Source organism: Megalops cyprinoides, chromosome 1, assembly GCF_013368585.1.
Source record: "Megalops cyprinoides isolate fMegCyp1 chromosome 1, fMegCyp1.pri, whole genome shotgun sequence".
Classification (NCBI taxonomy): domain Eukaryota; kingdom Metazoa; phylum Chordata; class Actinopteri; order Elopiformes; family Megalopidae; genus Megalops; species Megalops cyprinoides.
In genome coordinates, this window is record NC_050583.1 from 35580420 (window position 1) to 35597201 (window position 16782).

The following is a 16782-nucleotide window of genomic DNA, read 5'->3' on the forward strand; positions in this document are numbered from 1 at the left end:
TGAGTGAACTTAAACACGTACACCAGTTATTTAGGCCATATTTTACATGGCTACACATGTCAAATATGCAGATAACAGTATAATGCACATGACCACTATTTAATGGTATTTCGTTGCATTGTGATGTATAATCCTTCACGTACACACCACAGTGGGATACTACAAAACAGTATGTCATGCCTCTATGTAGTGTTTTCCGTGTATGCCCTCTAAGTAGTCTGTAAGTGCTGCTAAGCACCCCTGTCTCCAAAGGGATGAGTAAGCTAAATGAGGGATGGGGATGGGGGGGTAGGAATAGAGAGGAAGTAGGAAGGTAGGACCATGGTGGAAGTAATGGGGGAAGGGGGAGGAAGGAGAGGTGACACTAAGGATATCAAAGAAAATGAGGGAGAGAGAAGGGGAAAAAAGAATGGGAGTAACAATTGCAAAGGGAGAAGGCACAGGAGTGGAAGAGGTAGGGAAAGAGGCAAAAGAGAGAGGTCAGGAAAAAGAGGGATGATGGTGGTAAGTCATAAGGGTCAATAAAACATTGTAAATAATTGAAAAGTTTGTTCATAGACTCTCTCCCATCCAGCACTCTATCTCCGATCACATCATCAATATTTCACCTGTTTGTGTTTTTGGCTGTCCTTCCATGTGTCTTTCTCAATCCGCCCCGTCTGTGCATTTAGTATAAATTTCCATCAACTTCTTTGTCTATCTGCTTCTGATATACCAGCATCCCACCCTCCTCCTAATATATGCCACCTTATTCATCTGTATATGTATAAACAACTCAGTTGCCTTTGGTGTGTGTGTCTTGCATTCCTCCTCTTGACAACATCTTCCTCCTTCTTTTTTTAGGAGGGTAACCTAGAAATTATCCTTCTGCTTTAAAAAGGACACACTGCCCCAAATTCCATCACATGTTATTGAGTATTGCCAGAGAATGTCTAGATTATATACAGACATGGTGTTTACAAACTGACACAATCTATTTCAGTAATTTTATTGTTAATTCAAGCTCTTAAGATACATCCGTGTTGCTTCTAATTCATGTCTCAACTCAACTTTCTGCTACTATTTCTATGTCTGAGACACTTAACAAACATTTGTAATATCAGATGTGAGCACACCCACTCACAACATCCTCTGCGTATTTTGTGTTAACACTCTGCTCTTCTCTCACACTTTTTTCTTCATCTCCTATCTTAATTACATACCTTCCTGTCTCCATATTTACCTTTGGTTCTCTCCATTCATGCCCTTACGAGTTATTATTACTAGTATTGTACCATCATTACTAGCATTATTAATAGTATAGAAGGAGATGCCTTTATCTAGGGCACTGTCCATGGCTTACATTTCACACATTACCCATGCACACAGCTGGAAGTACCAAGTACCTTTGCAAGTGTCCACCTGCAACTTGAACCTGCAACATTTCTACAATACCAGTTCCCAAGCCACACAGCCACAAGGCCACAATCTAATAACCAATTTACAGTTACCACACTCATCTTGTTTTGTCATGCTACCTTCCCTTCTTTCCCTCTCTCTTTTACCAATCATCTCCCTTCTTCTCTCCACGTTTTTGTGATTCCCTCTTTCCATCTCCCCCTTTGTGTATCCCTCTTCCTTCTCTTTCTTCTCTCGTCTGGCTGTTCTCCCATCATCCCGTCTTCTTCCCTGGCCCGGCTCAGCTTCCTCTTTCTCTGCCTTGCCGTTGCACTTCTCCCCCTGCTATGAGTAGTTGCCATCAAGTTCATATGTGACTTGGCTCAACACAATTATATTCCTCTTTACCCTGTCTCTCTTTCATTGTATATTCCCTCTACATCTAGCAGGGGACTACATTGAGCTGGTAATTAACCAGAAAGGGCAGTTTTGTTAATTAGAACTTCAGCGGCGAAAGACAAGAAAGCAGGACATTTAGACAGAGATTAAACCTGGGAATACTGTAGGTTTTAGATAATAGTGACCATGGCGGTCCCAGTGGTTTCCCTCAGAGATGATACCACTTCTGTTTATCTCTTTGTTTCCTGATATTCCTCTCCCTTGTCTTTCTGCCTCTTTCCACCTTGCTGGACAGGCCCCTGTGGCCATCCTCTTCTCTCTCTTTAGGCGGGCAGGACACTATCATTGTCCCATCCATGGCCAGCCACTGTCCTGGGGCCCTGTGCTCCACCTGAATACCGAATCACTTGCTCCAGCCAGTTACAGCTCCAAATGAATCAACTGAATTGCTTCTCCCTGTTCTGACATTGCTGGCTATTTCAGTGGAGCAGGACTGGAAAACCTGCAGTGCTGTGGCTCTCCCACACAAGGCCTGGTCACCCCTGCAGTCTACTGATTTATTAATGGGTCTCTCTCTTAAACTAACCTGGAAAATCACAGCTCAGCCCAGGAGAGTCACCCAGGGAAGGCAGAGCAGAGTTAGTCAGTAATGTGGACACTGTGTTCAAATTGCAGGCCAATGCCCTGCTGGTGCACTACTGTGGAATGAAGAGTTGTGTTTATAGTACCCTGGGTGTTAACGGTTGATGGTTAGAATTTGCATCCTCTTGCCTGCGTTGTCATTCTCTGTATCCTTTCTGATCCCCATCATCACACTTTCTAGCCATTTTCTCTGTATTCCCCCTCCCTTCCTAGTTCTATCATTGTTTCAGTCACTCCCCTAAGGAGTACAAGACAAGACACAAATTGCAGAAGCAGTGACAGACAGAGCTACAGACACCAAATTGTCACTGTCACTGTCACTTTGGTAACCTCTATTAGCCTTTTTAATGGCTGTCTCATTGTCTTCCTCTGTACCTGTTCACCTCTGTTTGTTTTTATACCTCAGTCGGTCTACTTCTTTTGATGTCCTTCTTTTCACCTTTCTCCACTCTGTCATGTAAGCTTAGCAACAGATATTGTTTTAACCATTACTGATCAAGTCTTGTGAAGGTATGTGCTAAGAATGTTTGTGCATTGAGAGAGGGAAAGAGATGGAAGAAACATCAATACAGTATAAACTCTCTGACCATGTAAACTGTACACTATAGAAGAGATATTCACTGCATAAACTGTGACAGACTGGACACTGTGGCAATTTCAATATAAATGTATTTGTGAGAGATGAACTCACAGCCTAATATGTACTGTAGTACATCAAAACTGAAGCTGGTGCTGGGCATTAATGCAGACAAACATACAGACAGACAGAGAGAGGATATCGTAGCTCATCTACACCGCACTGAAAGGGGGGGGGGGGAGGAGACTGCAGTATTTTGTAATCTGCAGTACTTCCCTTTGTCCTGTGGGTGTCTCCTCAGCACTGCACTGAGAGAGCAAGAGAGAGAGGGAGAGAAGGAAAAGATGGCAAGAAAGAAAATAAAATTGGCACTGCATTGGAAAAGAACAAGCTTAATTCAGACACATTAGAGCACAGCAGGGAGAGTGATGGGGAGACAGACAGATGCTGTTCGTGTAGGCTTCTTCCTCTGTGTTCCCATGCAGGGTCCTCTCTGTTTACTCTTTTTTCTGTTTCCTCCTGCTCTTGTGTCTCCCATTACTCCTTTCCATGGCTCCATGTATTCTTATTTGCATTGCTTCTTCTGGTTTCCTGGCTCTATCCACTGGTTTTAAATTTTCCTTCACCCTATTTCATAACACCTCCAGTTATACCTCCATTCTCTCTCTCTCTCTCTGGAATGCACATTTCTCCCCTCATATTATATGTTCTCTCCTTTCTCTCACTCTGCATTCAGTCTCTATTTCAGCTTCTCTTTCCTTCTGTCCTATCCTCCCAGACCTATCATTCTCTATATCTTCCTTCATTTCCCACTGTCCCTACTATCACTCTCTCTCTATTCCCTCTTCCTCACAATGCTCCTCCTTACTCTATCTTAGTATTCCTTCTCTCTCTCTCCTGCACCTCTTTCTCCCTGCCCCCTCCCCTTTCCCTCGCTTTCAGTGAATCAGTAGGTTTTTCTTTTTTTCTGCCAACTGTGGTAGCCTGTTTCACGCAGTCAGCACTCCTCCGAATTTATCACTGTCTCTTTTCCCCTCCCCCTTTCTGCCTCTACTTCTCTGTCATTTCCTCTAATAATCCCCCATACCCTCCCTCCCTCTCTCTCTCTCTCTCTCTCTCTCTCTCTCTCACACACACAGTACAATGTAGGTGCTAATGTCTGGTGGTGTCCCAGTGGTGTCCTGTTTGTGCAGTTATGCTGTGTTGCCCAATCTGTACCTCAGCATGCTCTCAAACCTTTCCAGATTTACTTCAAAGCTGTTTCTGCGTCTTTCTGCCCTCAGTGTAGTTACAGTATAAATGTGCATGCATGAATGTGTAGTAACACTGCAGGCCCTTCCACCTTGTTTTACTTTCTCAAATTACTGTTTTTATTCCTTTCCCTTTACACCATCCCGCCATCTTCCCTCCCCCTCCTCCTCCTGTGCTGCTCTCGCAGTGTTAACAATAATGGAACTTGTCATGTTCTGAGTGCTTCAAAGCCAGTTCTTCAGGAATCTGTTTACTTTCATATTGTATGGAAATACTGTCACTGTAGAAATGAAAACACAGTTTAACCTTAAATGTCACACTTTTGTCAAGGTGCCATTTCATTAATTTAAAAGAAAGTTGTTTTTTTCACTCTGCTGTTGTGTGAAGGGCCAGTCACTTCATGCTGATCAGTATAACTGCACCTTCCAATCACTCCCTCAATCACTCTCTTTTTCAGTTTCTTTCTTTCACACTTTCTACCAGACTTCCCAACTACTCTTTCTTTTGCACCAGGTGTAACACCTTATAACTGAAAAAAAGTTTTGAAAATAACCAACATTTTGTCTTGTTGCTTCCAAAACTAATTTAGCGTGTACAAATTGTCGTATAGTATGTTACGCTTTTTTAGCTTTAGTGTATTACCCTACTCTACGTATAACTTTCCCAGTAAAAACTTAATTTTCACTTCTCTAATCCTCCATGTGGTATTGTTGCTGAATTTAAACCTGTGTGTATGTATATGAATGATATCATGCCTTGGAGAAACGCGCAGACAAAATATCAATATATATCAAAATATCAATGCAGTCACCGTCTCATTAAAGAAACGCAAGAATTACTAAAGCATTGCATACAGTATTATGCTTTTAGTGACAAAGTTTGTACTCAAAAAATCAATCTATTGCGGTGAAAGTAATTCAGAACAAGAATAAAAACACTAGACTCAATTTCCTCTGATTTTCAGTTGGTCCGGTAAAGTAAGAATATGTTACCTCGCGTAGCCCCTCAAACAGACGAACCGCTGACTGCGCTGTCCGTGGTACTGAAATCTGGAAACCGACTCGGTATTTCAATACCGAACAAGCACAATCCAAGCTATACAGTTCTTATGTTTCACTCTTGCTTTTGTTCATTTTGCTCTTAAGCATGTTTGTATTGTCGTCCATTTAACTGTCGTCGTCAAGATGTGTATATTGTTGCATTGTAAGTGCTCGTGTTTATTCTCTTAAAATGCTGTGTCTCTCTCTGTACATCTCCTTCTCCTGCATGCTCTTCATTCAGTTTGTGCATCTTTCTCCAGTTTATTAGCGAACAGTTTAAAAGTATTTATCAGTACGAAAATAATTAATTTTTGTATTTTTATTGGCTATCGCATAGATGACATAATGTTTCCATGTACCCCCCCCCCCCCCCCCAAAAAAAAAACATGCTCAGATAAGTGTTAAGTAAATGCACTGCACTGTACAACCTGGTCAGTCCGCACAATGTGTCTCAGTCAGTTGTTTTTCTTACCTGTTTGATGTTCATTTGGCATCTCTCTTCTGAAGTAGTTGTTTTCTCATGATGGCAATTTTATCAATACAGCTGTAAAAAGATTACACATGGAATGCAATGGCTTTAAGGTGGTAGATAGAAAGTAGCAGGACAGATGAAGAGAGAGAGAGTAGAGACAGTGAATAAATTAAAACGACATATTTGAGGATGACAGTGGGACAGTGTGCCCTCAGGGATGGAGGGGAAGAGAGAGACAGAGAGAGAAAGAGAGAGAGAGAAGTGCAAAAGGAGAGCAGGATGAATTGAAGAGTGAATGAATAAATGAAGAAAGTGCAGAAAGATTAGGTAAAGGCCAAAAAGAGGGGGAAATTACACCAAAATAGCAAACAGATGTTAAAACTGAAGAATGAAAGACAGTAAGAGAAAGATGTGGAGAAAGAATAGAGGATATCACACAGCCCCACCAAAACAATAGAAAGGATAAGGAGAAAAGCAGAAAAAAGGGAGATAGAGGCAAAAGGAGAGCATGGCAGAGAAAAGATGGAAAGTATGGATACATTGAAAGTGCAGAATCAAGAAGAAGAAAGGCAGAAGGAAGGATGGAGCAGCAAAGTGAGAGAAAGGCAACACAAACTACAGTGAAAGCAGAGTGAGGGAAAGAGTGAGGGCAAGCGCTGATTCGTTCAATGAAATTTGATTCCTTTATGCGGAACATGAGAGAGAGAGAGAACGAGAGAGCGGGGGGGGGGGAGGGGGAGGTGATGGTGCGGGGGGTTGGGGGGGGTGCGGGTGAAGGGGGTTATCTCTGAATGGGGAAAAAATAGGTTAACACAGTATATGTACAGCGAAAGGACAGAGGCAAAATGAAATAATGACACTGTACTGCCACAGGGAAAAAGGAACATTTAGGAGGAGAGAATCTTGCTGGTACCGCAGTAAAAATCATTCACTTTTGTAGCACACCCCTCCCCCTCCGTTCTCAGTATGGTGTCAGTGTTAATGTAGTACAGTGTCTAGTTAGTCCATGTGTGTATTCTACATTAGCCTTCTTTCTCCACCATATTGATGTACAGGCATTTCTTGATATCTTTCCTTATTTTACCCTGTCTGCCATTCTTTCACTGTAATTACATTCTTATGTGTGCTTATCCCTTTCAAGTTGTCTCTTTAAGGGATTTCAGATTCCTCCCTCTTTCTCACCACTCCTTCCTTTTGTATTTAAAAGCTGTCATGAAAGAGAATTACAGTTTTCTTTGCCTGTTGAAGAGAAACACTGCTGATGTTATAAACCAGACATACATTACAGATGCAGCGACAGTACACAGCCAGACTGGACCATATTCTGCATTATCACAGAAACTGTAGAGAAGGGGTTACAGTATGTATACAATTACTGTACCTATTCTGTACTGTACTGGATTCCACTCTCTGTTAACAGTGCACTGGGCAAAAGAGGGAAGAGGTTTCACTGAGAGGTCTGCAGCCCCCCCCCCTCCCCCCAGTCTGTAGACCTCAGCAAATAACCATTCTGCCTCTAGCTCCCCTCCTCTCCCTCCCACCCTCCCTCTCTCTCTCCCTCTCTCTCTCTCTCTCTCTCTCTCTCTCTCTCTCTCTCTCTCTCTCTCTCTCTCTCTCTCCCCCCCCCCCCCCTCTCTCTCTCTCTCTCCCATAGGATGAGCAAGGAGAGGGAGGGGAAAGGGGAGAGAGTGGAACACTCAGTCATTCTCAGTGGCCTAATTGAAGGAGTGTTTTAGTGAATTGAGAAAGCCAAGACACAGGGAGGGAACTGAAGAAGGTGGATATTAGCTATAGCTCAAGGTTACATCCTTATTGCAATCAAAGATAACATCTTCTTCTGTAATATAAAATTGAAGTGTTAAGCCCTATTTGTGAGCTGTGCAGCAGTATTTCTGCATCAAAGTCTGTCGATATAAGCTTGTCCATATATTTCTTTGATCGTTGTTACCTTTCTTATAATCTTTATCTAACAATTTTAACATGTATCTGCAGAAATTTTATTAGTATATTAATCCCCTCTGTCTGTATGCCAACTTTGAAATCATAGCTTCTAGTTACTTAGAGTGCATAAACACAATTTACTGCTTCTCTGAGTAATTAAAATATATGGCCAATGTAGCACATCTCATTGATAACCCAAAGCTGTTTTTAGCTGCATGTGTCATGTGTTCAATTCTTCACCTTACTCAGCATGTAAATCCTGAAGGAACTTTCCACCCAGAGTTAGTAGTAGCCTACACATATAATACCTAAGTACACTTTGAACTATAAACGTGTTGATATTCTTGGTGTTGTGGTGGATTATATTTCCCACCTGTTTAAAAATCTAAATCATTTTCACCATCTTCTTTTTGCTAAATATCTTCTTTTCTCTCTCCACAGACTCCTCCTTTCCCCCTCCTTCCTCCATTCTCTCTCTCCTCCTCTCCCGCCCCCCGGTCCCCTATGCTCAGTTCGGTGTGTGTCTCCTCTTTCAAAGGGCGCAAGGGTGGGAACAAGTCGTCCAACAAAGCATGTTACAGCGCAGACATGACTTGTCCGCCAGAAAGCGAAAAAATAGTGATAAACTGCGGGGGGGTTCGACACGAAACGTACCGCAGTACCCTAAAGACGTTGCCCGGTACCCGCTTATCGTGGCTCACCGAGCCGGATGCGTTTAGCAACTTCGATTACGACCCCAAGACCGACGAATTCTTCTTCGATCGCCACCCGTCCGTCTTCTCTTTCATCCTTAACTACTACCGGACCGGAAAGTTGCACTGTCCTAATGATGTATGCGGTCCACTGTTTGAAGAGGAGTTGGCGTTTTGGGGCATCGATGAGACAGACGTGGAGGCGTGTTGCTGGATGAATTACCGACAACACAGGGACGCGGAGGAGGCGCTGGACAGCTTTGAGACCCCCGAACCCGACCCTCCCGAAGACGACCCGGCATTAACGGGAGGAGCGGACGGGGACCTGAAGAGACTGTGTCTGCAGGAGGACGGGAGGAAAGTCGGTTGGTGGCGCGTATGGCAGCCCAAAATTTGGGCGCTTTTTGAGGATCCCTATTCATCTAAATATGCCCGGGTGAGTGAGTACGTAAGATAAGTTTTCTTGGGTTAATGTGATTACTTACAGCACCGCGGGGACGTTCTGCCCTCGACCTATAAGAATAAGTTGTTCAAAGTTTTTGAAATGCTTGATATTGCGTCCACCTTTCATCGGTGTGATTATCACAGTGATCATGTTCACAAAATTGTCTTGGCATGAACAATATGAGCATCATAATCTGAGTTCCAATGCAATGAGCTACAGGTTACTTGTGACTCGTCTGGTTTAGTACAATAAAGTTACAACTTGTTTCCATGGAAGAATAGTTAATGGTGATGATGTGTATATATTACCGGTATTAATGCTGCTTTGTTATTTCCGGCACAAGTTCTTAATATTGTTAATACTGTAATATTATATTCAGCGGTTATAGCTTCTTGTTCTTAGCTGGCTACCGTTAATCTGATTTGTCGTCAGTGTTTGATTTTTTTTAGAGACTTCATCGGACTAGTCACTTGTGACTTGTCCTTGGGTCACGTTCACCATTCTTCTCATTGGGAGAATTAGAATGTGTCTGAATATGCCTCCCTCCCCCACCCCATAGTTTTCCTTATACTTCTCACAGCTTCATCACTATTGTTCTATGTACAATTTCGCAGTTGTTAATCCATAGTACCCACTTCATTATGCTCGATAAATTCTGCTCCATCGCCTCTTTTCCCTCGTTCCATGTAGACCCACTTTACGCACGATATTAGCGCGCTCACCCTCTCCACGGCTTTCTCCGTCTCAGCGCAGTTCCCCCGCTCTGTCTGCACGCATGCAGCTTTGTGTCGCTCGCAAAATTGTCTCTTTGGCCACTCTTTAAAAGCAGTGTTTCTCCGTCCAGTCCGTATAAAATCTCACTTCCCTTAGACTAATCTATCATTTTTTCAGCGTGGCCTTTAGCATCGTTTGGTTTCCCCGTCTCTAGAGCCGTAGTCCACAGCCTTTAGAGAATTGAACGATTTTATTATATTCCATCAATTATATTTAGTCTATTATCTGATCTTGATCATATTCGTCCCCCTACCGCCAGCGTGAATGCACGTCGCTTATAACAGTTAGAATGTCGTTTCCCGGTCAGGCTATTCTTTAATGCAATCCTGTCACACACGGACATATCTGCGGACATACACTTACAGTACAAATAACCCTTTCCAGAACTGTTGTAGATTGTCTCATAATGAATCTACATTGACAGCCGTGCACTCACACATGCAGTCAAGTATTATTACGTGTAAGTACAATGCCTGAACATTTGTGGTTTGTTCCACTTAGGTTAATTAGGAATTCCCAGAGATGCACATAGCCTATCATGAATGTAACGTATATAGAAATGTTATCATAAACACACGGGCTACTGTATGTCGTATTGACAGGTCATGCAGGTATATGCAGTAGATCACAAAACTAATATTGTAGACTGCATTGTTTGCTTGTTTGATGTTATTACATAACATTTCACTTGCATGTGCATTGCAACCACGTCCCCCACATCAGTATGAATATCTGCTTTGAAACAGCATGGTTCACATCTGAATGGTTGATTGAACTGTAGAGAGTCCATCCCGCTCTGTTGCAATAAAATGGTATTAGTTTGTGTCATGGGAGAGCCATATTTCTCGCTGTAGGCTGCTGACACATGTCCAGCCTCCTGAATAGGAAGTGGCAGTGGTCTGGACCACACAGATGTCTGGAATGAGCCACCTGATCATTTTCCCTATGCAGCTTTTGATTTTGAGGCGGATAACAGGAAATGCCTCTTGATGTTGTCCTCTCATGCATCAGCATGACCACCCGGCAGCACTACCCCAGCACTTGCATATGTCCAGTGCTCTTTTGCCCAGTCTGTTACCTCTGGCACCTCACACTCTCCACACTGTGTAGCATATGACCATGGTTACCGCTTCACAATGCTCTTCCTATTGTGAGGTGGAATTTAACCGCCACACAACACAATATTCTGAGTATAACTCTGCACTGGGTAGAACTGCACTGATTCTGAGTTCATAATACAATATTTACCATCAGAATTGTGAATACGAAATGTACCATATATCATAGAGGGATACCCTGTATTACAATTACATTATACTCAGCTAAGTGTTTTGAATAATGCAACCTGATAGCAAATGAATATGGCAGTCACTGGTTTACATGGGATTATCTCAGTAATGTGGTGCACATTGGTTGGTTTTTAATACTGTCTATTGCAATAGGATGCTAGGTTTTGGGGGAGGGATATTGATTTAATCAATCTGTCAATGTATCTGTTTATCTCCATCTTCATGTCTTACTCTTTCTCTTGTTTGTATGTTTTAACCATCCAACCAACCATGCATGACCCAAATGAGTTCATATTAAAGAGCGTTTATTCTCTCTCTCTCTCTCTCTCTCTCTCTTTCTCTCTCTCTCTCTCTCTATATATATATATATATATATATATATATATATATATAAATCAGGATTATTTATAGTTTATTCTTGATATTTCAAGAATATCGTGACAATATGGTTACGAGTTGCGTGGGGATCTGGATTTCGTCTTTAAGAATTTAAATTTTACGTCTGCGATCAATACAGATATCAATATCGACAACTCATATTGACCATCACAGTCACTTATGATACTGATGTCTTCGTGATAACTGGCATGTCTGTCAGTATGGTGTAACGTTATAGCACTAAGTATGATGCGTGTTTTGCTTTAGTGTTCATAGCAATATATGGCATGGTGTTCGCTATGATCTTTTTGGTAGGCTATGGTTTACCAGCTGAGGTATTATTTGCACGATGTGTTGGGCTGTATGGATTTCGTCACGTATTGTTAATATAATTTGTGATAGTTTTCAAAATTGAATGCATTTTTGGTACAGCACTATCATTACCTGCTGATTTTCGGGTACAGACTGTTAAGCGTGAGACTCTTATCTCCTCTATGTGCTATAGCGTAACACTGCGGTGCCGTACAACCTGACAACGCGCTCATTCCTACTGCAGTAGACCACGAAACAGCCCTAATAATACAAAAGGAAAGAGGCAGAAAAGGAGAGGAGAAGAGAGGGGGTTGTGTTTGAGTATGTTTGTGTGTATGTGTATGTGTGAGCGTGCGTGGGGACGCGCGTGCACGTGCACGCGCGTGTGCCAGCTTTTATGTCGTCGATTGGGGATGAAAGCCCTGGAAAATGGACGCACTCTGTTTTCCATCGTCTTCTTCCACTGTTTTGCTGTGCATTACAATTACTTGTCCATTTACGGTATGTAACGTAAGGCTGCATTTTTGCCAGTCTCTAATTGCTTAATGTTGCTCTTTTCATATGACTGGAAGTTGTAAATATATAATGTGTCTATATGCATTATACACACACACACACACACTCACACTATACTGATAGGCAGTTTTGACTGTTGGTACCTACATCAAATACATATAACAGAGAATAGATGTACAGTAGCATGTGTCTGTACATATTGCATTTGACTGTCCATTAATCTTAATGCACCTGACCATTCTTCATTGAAATATCAATCAGTCTGTCATTGTTATTTTTAGACTCAAGAAGGTTGTATTTTGTTGCCCACTGTTTGCTGTATTTTTTGCAGTCAAGTGTATTCAGTGTTGGACTGCACAATGCTGTGCTAAACATTAATATACCACAGTGCAGCACAATATTCAGGCAGACTATCTTGCTCAGAATATGGAAATAGAACACGGAACATGTAGAATCTATACACAAACCAGTGCAGGGAGAATGTATAATGTGAAGAGAAATAGCCAAAATAGTATATCCGGAAGCATGTGTGTGATATGTAGCTTGTGATTGCAGCATACTTATGAAATGAAATAAAGAAATGGAGTATTTTGGGTTAAAAAGAGAGAAAGCAATAGAGCAGGCATAATAGGCATTCTCTTATTCTCAAGCAGCTAATAGAAACCAGTTTTACTGGACCCATTTCTGAGTTTATCCTTTGGAGCACTGTTTCTCCACACCACGTCAGCCAGGAGATAACCGCACCTCGGACTTCATTTGGTCAGCTTGGGTTAAAGGCAGATTGTTTGTAAAGGTTTGTAAATAAGTACAGGCATTTAATCTCTGTCTCTATTTTGGAAATTAATGTGTCACTTTATGGTTGGTGTCAGATCTTGTGAAGAACATTCGACTAACAGCATACACTGTTCACCTCGTTTCCTCTCTGATCTGTGAGTGATACTTATCTCGCTTGATCACAACCTGCTACGATAGTCAAGTCACTGGGAGGCATCAGGAGGTGAATCTGTGCATCCAATGCAGGAGGAGCTGAGTGACACCATGGAACATCCCGTGCAGAGACTCCACAGATCCACACATGTCTGTGAAGGAGTGCGCACACCTGTGGAGGCATTACACTGAATGCCACCCCAGTGTGGCTTCTCTTTGATGTAAGGCAGAGCCACTTTCTGTCTCTGTGTAAGTCTGTAGTGGGAAACCGGTGTATTGGCATACTCTGACTAAGCCAGACATCATCTGCTCTTCCATTCATTCACCTGCAGCCCCCATTTGCAAGGATGAATGAATGTTCAGTGAGTTTCAAAAACATGACTTTGCTGAGAGAGTACAGTTTATGCAGGCATAACTAACCAGCACAAAGCATTCAACTGGTTCTAATCACTGACGCTGAATGCTCGGAGCCATTGTGTGCTTGGTACCATACTTTACTGTACAGTGCACGTGTAGTGGTCTGGAGAGCGCCAGTGTGCACAAGTCTGACAGTTCATGAAATGCAGTGTTTATCGTAAGCACAATCTCTTGTTCAAAGCATCCCAGGAATTCTAGGGTCCAGCTGAGTGTTGATGTGACTAGTGCAAGCATAAACACAGCAGCAGCTTCCCTTGAGATCAGACCACAGGCTTTCAGTGATGGATGCTGGATTCTCACACTCTAACCACAATGGTCTGAACTGTATTTACCCCCATGTCAGAGTAATACACACAGTATGCACACAGATTCCCACACACTGTGCTCTTCTCTTATATACTGTGTTTTACAGCGGCGGGGTTGGTTTTTTGCATCAGCATTAGTTGCAGCAATGTCAGTACATTTTATTTTTCAAAAAATACTGTACCAGATATTTTTTTTAAAGGCAGCATATTTTCCTTCCTACGAAAGTGTTACTTCAATAGAAAAATATTTTCACCAATTTTTAATAATTTTCTTGTCTACAGCCTGTATATGTTATCTTTCAGCCGTGCAAAGAAATTCTGAGAGGCAAAAACAACATCACAACATAGGTGCCTTAAATGCAGAGCATGTGTACAGTTTTACACAAATTATAAAGAGCATATATACCACACAGCATAGAACATATACCATATGGGTCAAGACCCATTTTGAAATTGTACATGTCACCAAGGCTACAAAATTAATAAGTGGATTAGTTTCTAAACTCCTCTGTTCCTGGACTCTATATGAGTCTGATTTTGATGTGCCTATTTGGTGTTATACACTTGTGACTTTCATTATTTCACTGAATGTAAAGCAACAATTTGTTGAAAGTATGTTATGTTTTCATTTACAACAAGTAGTGTTTTGTATTTTCCATGAAATCAAGAAAATTTTCTTTGAAAGAAAATACTGAAAAATGATTGTCTGGGATTTTGTTTTATCAAAGCAACCCCAACACAACCCCAACTCCACACAAAATGTGATAGGCAGAGCGTAAACAATGATGGATCCCACTAATTGGTAAATTGCATGCTTTGTGTAGACCAGCTTTTTTTTATTCAGTTAAAACCACAAAACCACAGTCTGCCTGCATTTCGTTAAGTTTGTTGACGGTCAGAGCAGACATGTCCCTGACTGACTCCACACATAGAGAGAAGGTTGGTCATCTCACCTTCCTTGACCAACTGGATTTGATTGATTCATCAGACATGAGTATTTGGCATGCATACTCACAGATTACATTGACCAAAAAGATCATTCATTTGTATTTGTAACATTTTGACATTATCAAGTGTTGTTGTTAACAGACATGTTTACAATGCTGCAGTGCTGATAGTTACAGTGCTGCAGTTTCTGATAATTCATTTCACTGAGGCTCTAAACCTCTTAATATTTTGAATCTGTGATACACCTGTGGCGATCATCTACATGTCCACCCCCTTCTGTCTTTGTAGGCTATATTCCCTCCTTTGAAGATTACTGAAAAAGACCAGGAAAGAGGTGGAATCTCCCACTCTCCCATCTGTATTTTCAACATCCCCCTCAGTCTGACTCTTTCCTTATCCTGCAGAATTGTATGATATTAATGTTTACTCATTTTCAACAAAGCATGTTCATAAACCATTTACCATTTTCTGTTCAGAGTATGTGAACAGGTAGGCACGGGGACACTGGAGTGCTCACTCCTTGTTGCCCAGTGTGATTTAACATTGCCTTCTCATTGTGGTCGCCCTCTTGTACAGAGCATGTTTAAAACTGCTCACGTTGCCTTGGCGGGGGGCTCCGTGGGAGGGCACTGACAAACAGCTGGGAAACAAGCCTTTTCATCACCGATGCTCGGGGTGGGGGATCCCTTGCACTGGGTTTCCGTTTTCTCTGCCAAAGTAGAAACAAATGTTTGTGCTGTAGTCAATAGTCCTGTTGTGTGCATTTCTAGCCATTCAATGGGCTATAGTTTTGTGTGGAGTTCAGCATTATTTTTCCTTCTGGGGAGACACTAAATATGCAGAATAGTGGGCAGGAGTTGGCGGGAGACGATGGAGTATGTCTTGTGTTACACAAAGGCTGGACAGAGCAGTATAAACTAACTGTCTAACTCAGCACCATGACCCTGACTCACAGAAGGGTTAATACAATATATACTGAACATTAGAATGATTCTGCAGTCACTTACATCCTTGTTCTGAGGCAGTGATGGATGATGCAGTATTGCAGAAGTGGCTTTTCCTCTGTTGCCTCTCAGCTGATTAACTGTGCCTTGGAGTCTCTATAGCTCTATAGCACTTTTATCCATCTTCTCTCTATCTCCTATTTTCATTCCTCCTCTTACCCCCCCCCCCCCCCGCCCCAACTCCTCACCCCTTTCCAGATGCAATGTCAGCATTCCTGTTTCCTACTGTACCATCCAGTCAATTAGTCTGTGTAGTAGTAACCCTTGTACTCTCCCTTCTGTCTCACTTTGAAATTTAAATAGGAGTCGACACTGGCATGGCAAGAGAACTCAAGCATTTGCCAAAGTCTGTTAAAACAATGCAATACATAATTGGCTCCCAGTGCAAATGGAACATGACCCAGTAAAAAGACACCACTACAGTAATCATCAAATGCATTTGTCGATTCTTCCTTGAATTCCACCGCACAACCTCCAAACACACACACAGATCCCACACACAAACATAAAAACACAAACCATTGACACACACGCGCACACACACACAAACACACACACTGACTCACTCACAAACGTTTGTGTATTGATACTCCCTCTTCAGCTGGACCCCAGATGTTGCCCTGACGTAGCAGAACGAAAGGGCCACTGGGGGCTCCACCGATGGCAAAATTTTATTCCCTGAATGGAGCAGAAACACAAGAGGAAACAGCCACCTTTACTCTACAGCCTCCTTTTGTGAAGTGTTTTTTTGTAAAGTTTCGAACCTCTTTCAATACCAAGCTGAATGCTTGTGATTCTCAAATCACTTTTATCCCCAAAGAATGTTGTAGTATTTTCACCATCCGTAGCCAATGATACACAAGCATAGATACGATATACACAAGCACAGAAGCGGTCATTGTGAGGGACATCTTTTCCACTGAAACAAAATTGATTTCTTGTGTGGTTTTTGCCTTCATACAGCAATGCTTTTTTTTTTTTTCAGAATACATTGAGTAAATGTTTTTTGTTGTACTCAAATCTAGTATAAAATTCTTTAGTTTACACTGTAGTGGATATATCAGTTTTCAAACTAA

The 16782-nt window shown here is 41.9% G+C and overlaps 1 protein-coding gene across 2 annotated transcripts in view; it reads left to right on the forward strand.

Moving 5' to 3' along the window:
• Positions 1-16782, forward strand: part of LOC118775947 (potassium voltage-gated channel subfamily C member 1-like) — a 71612-nt gene that overhangs the window by 1212 nt on the left and 53618 nt on the right. For both annotated transcript variants that reach the window (XM_036525939.1, XM_036525930.1), the window contains exon 2: positions 8141-8827. In XM_036525939.1, the coding sequence (XP_036381832.1) occupies positions 8204-8827 (624 nt within the window). In that variant the 5' untranslated portion in view covers positions 8141-8203. The remainder of the gene's footprint in view (positions 1-8140; positions 8828-16782) is intronic.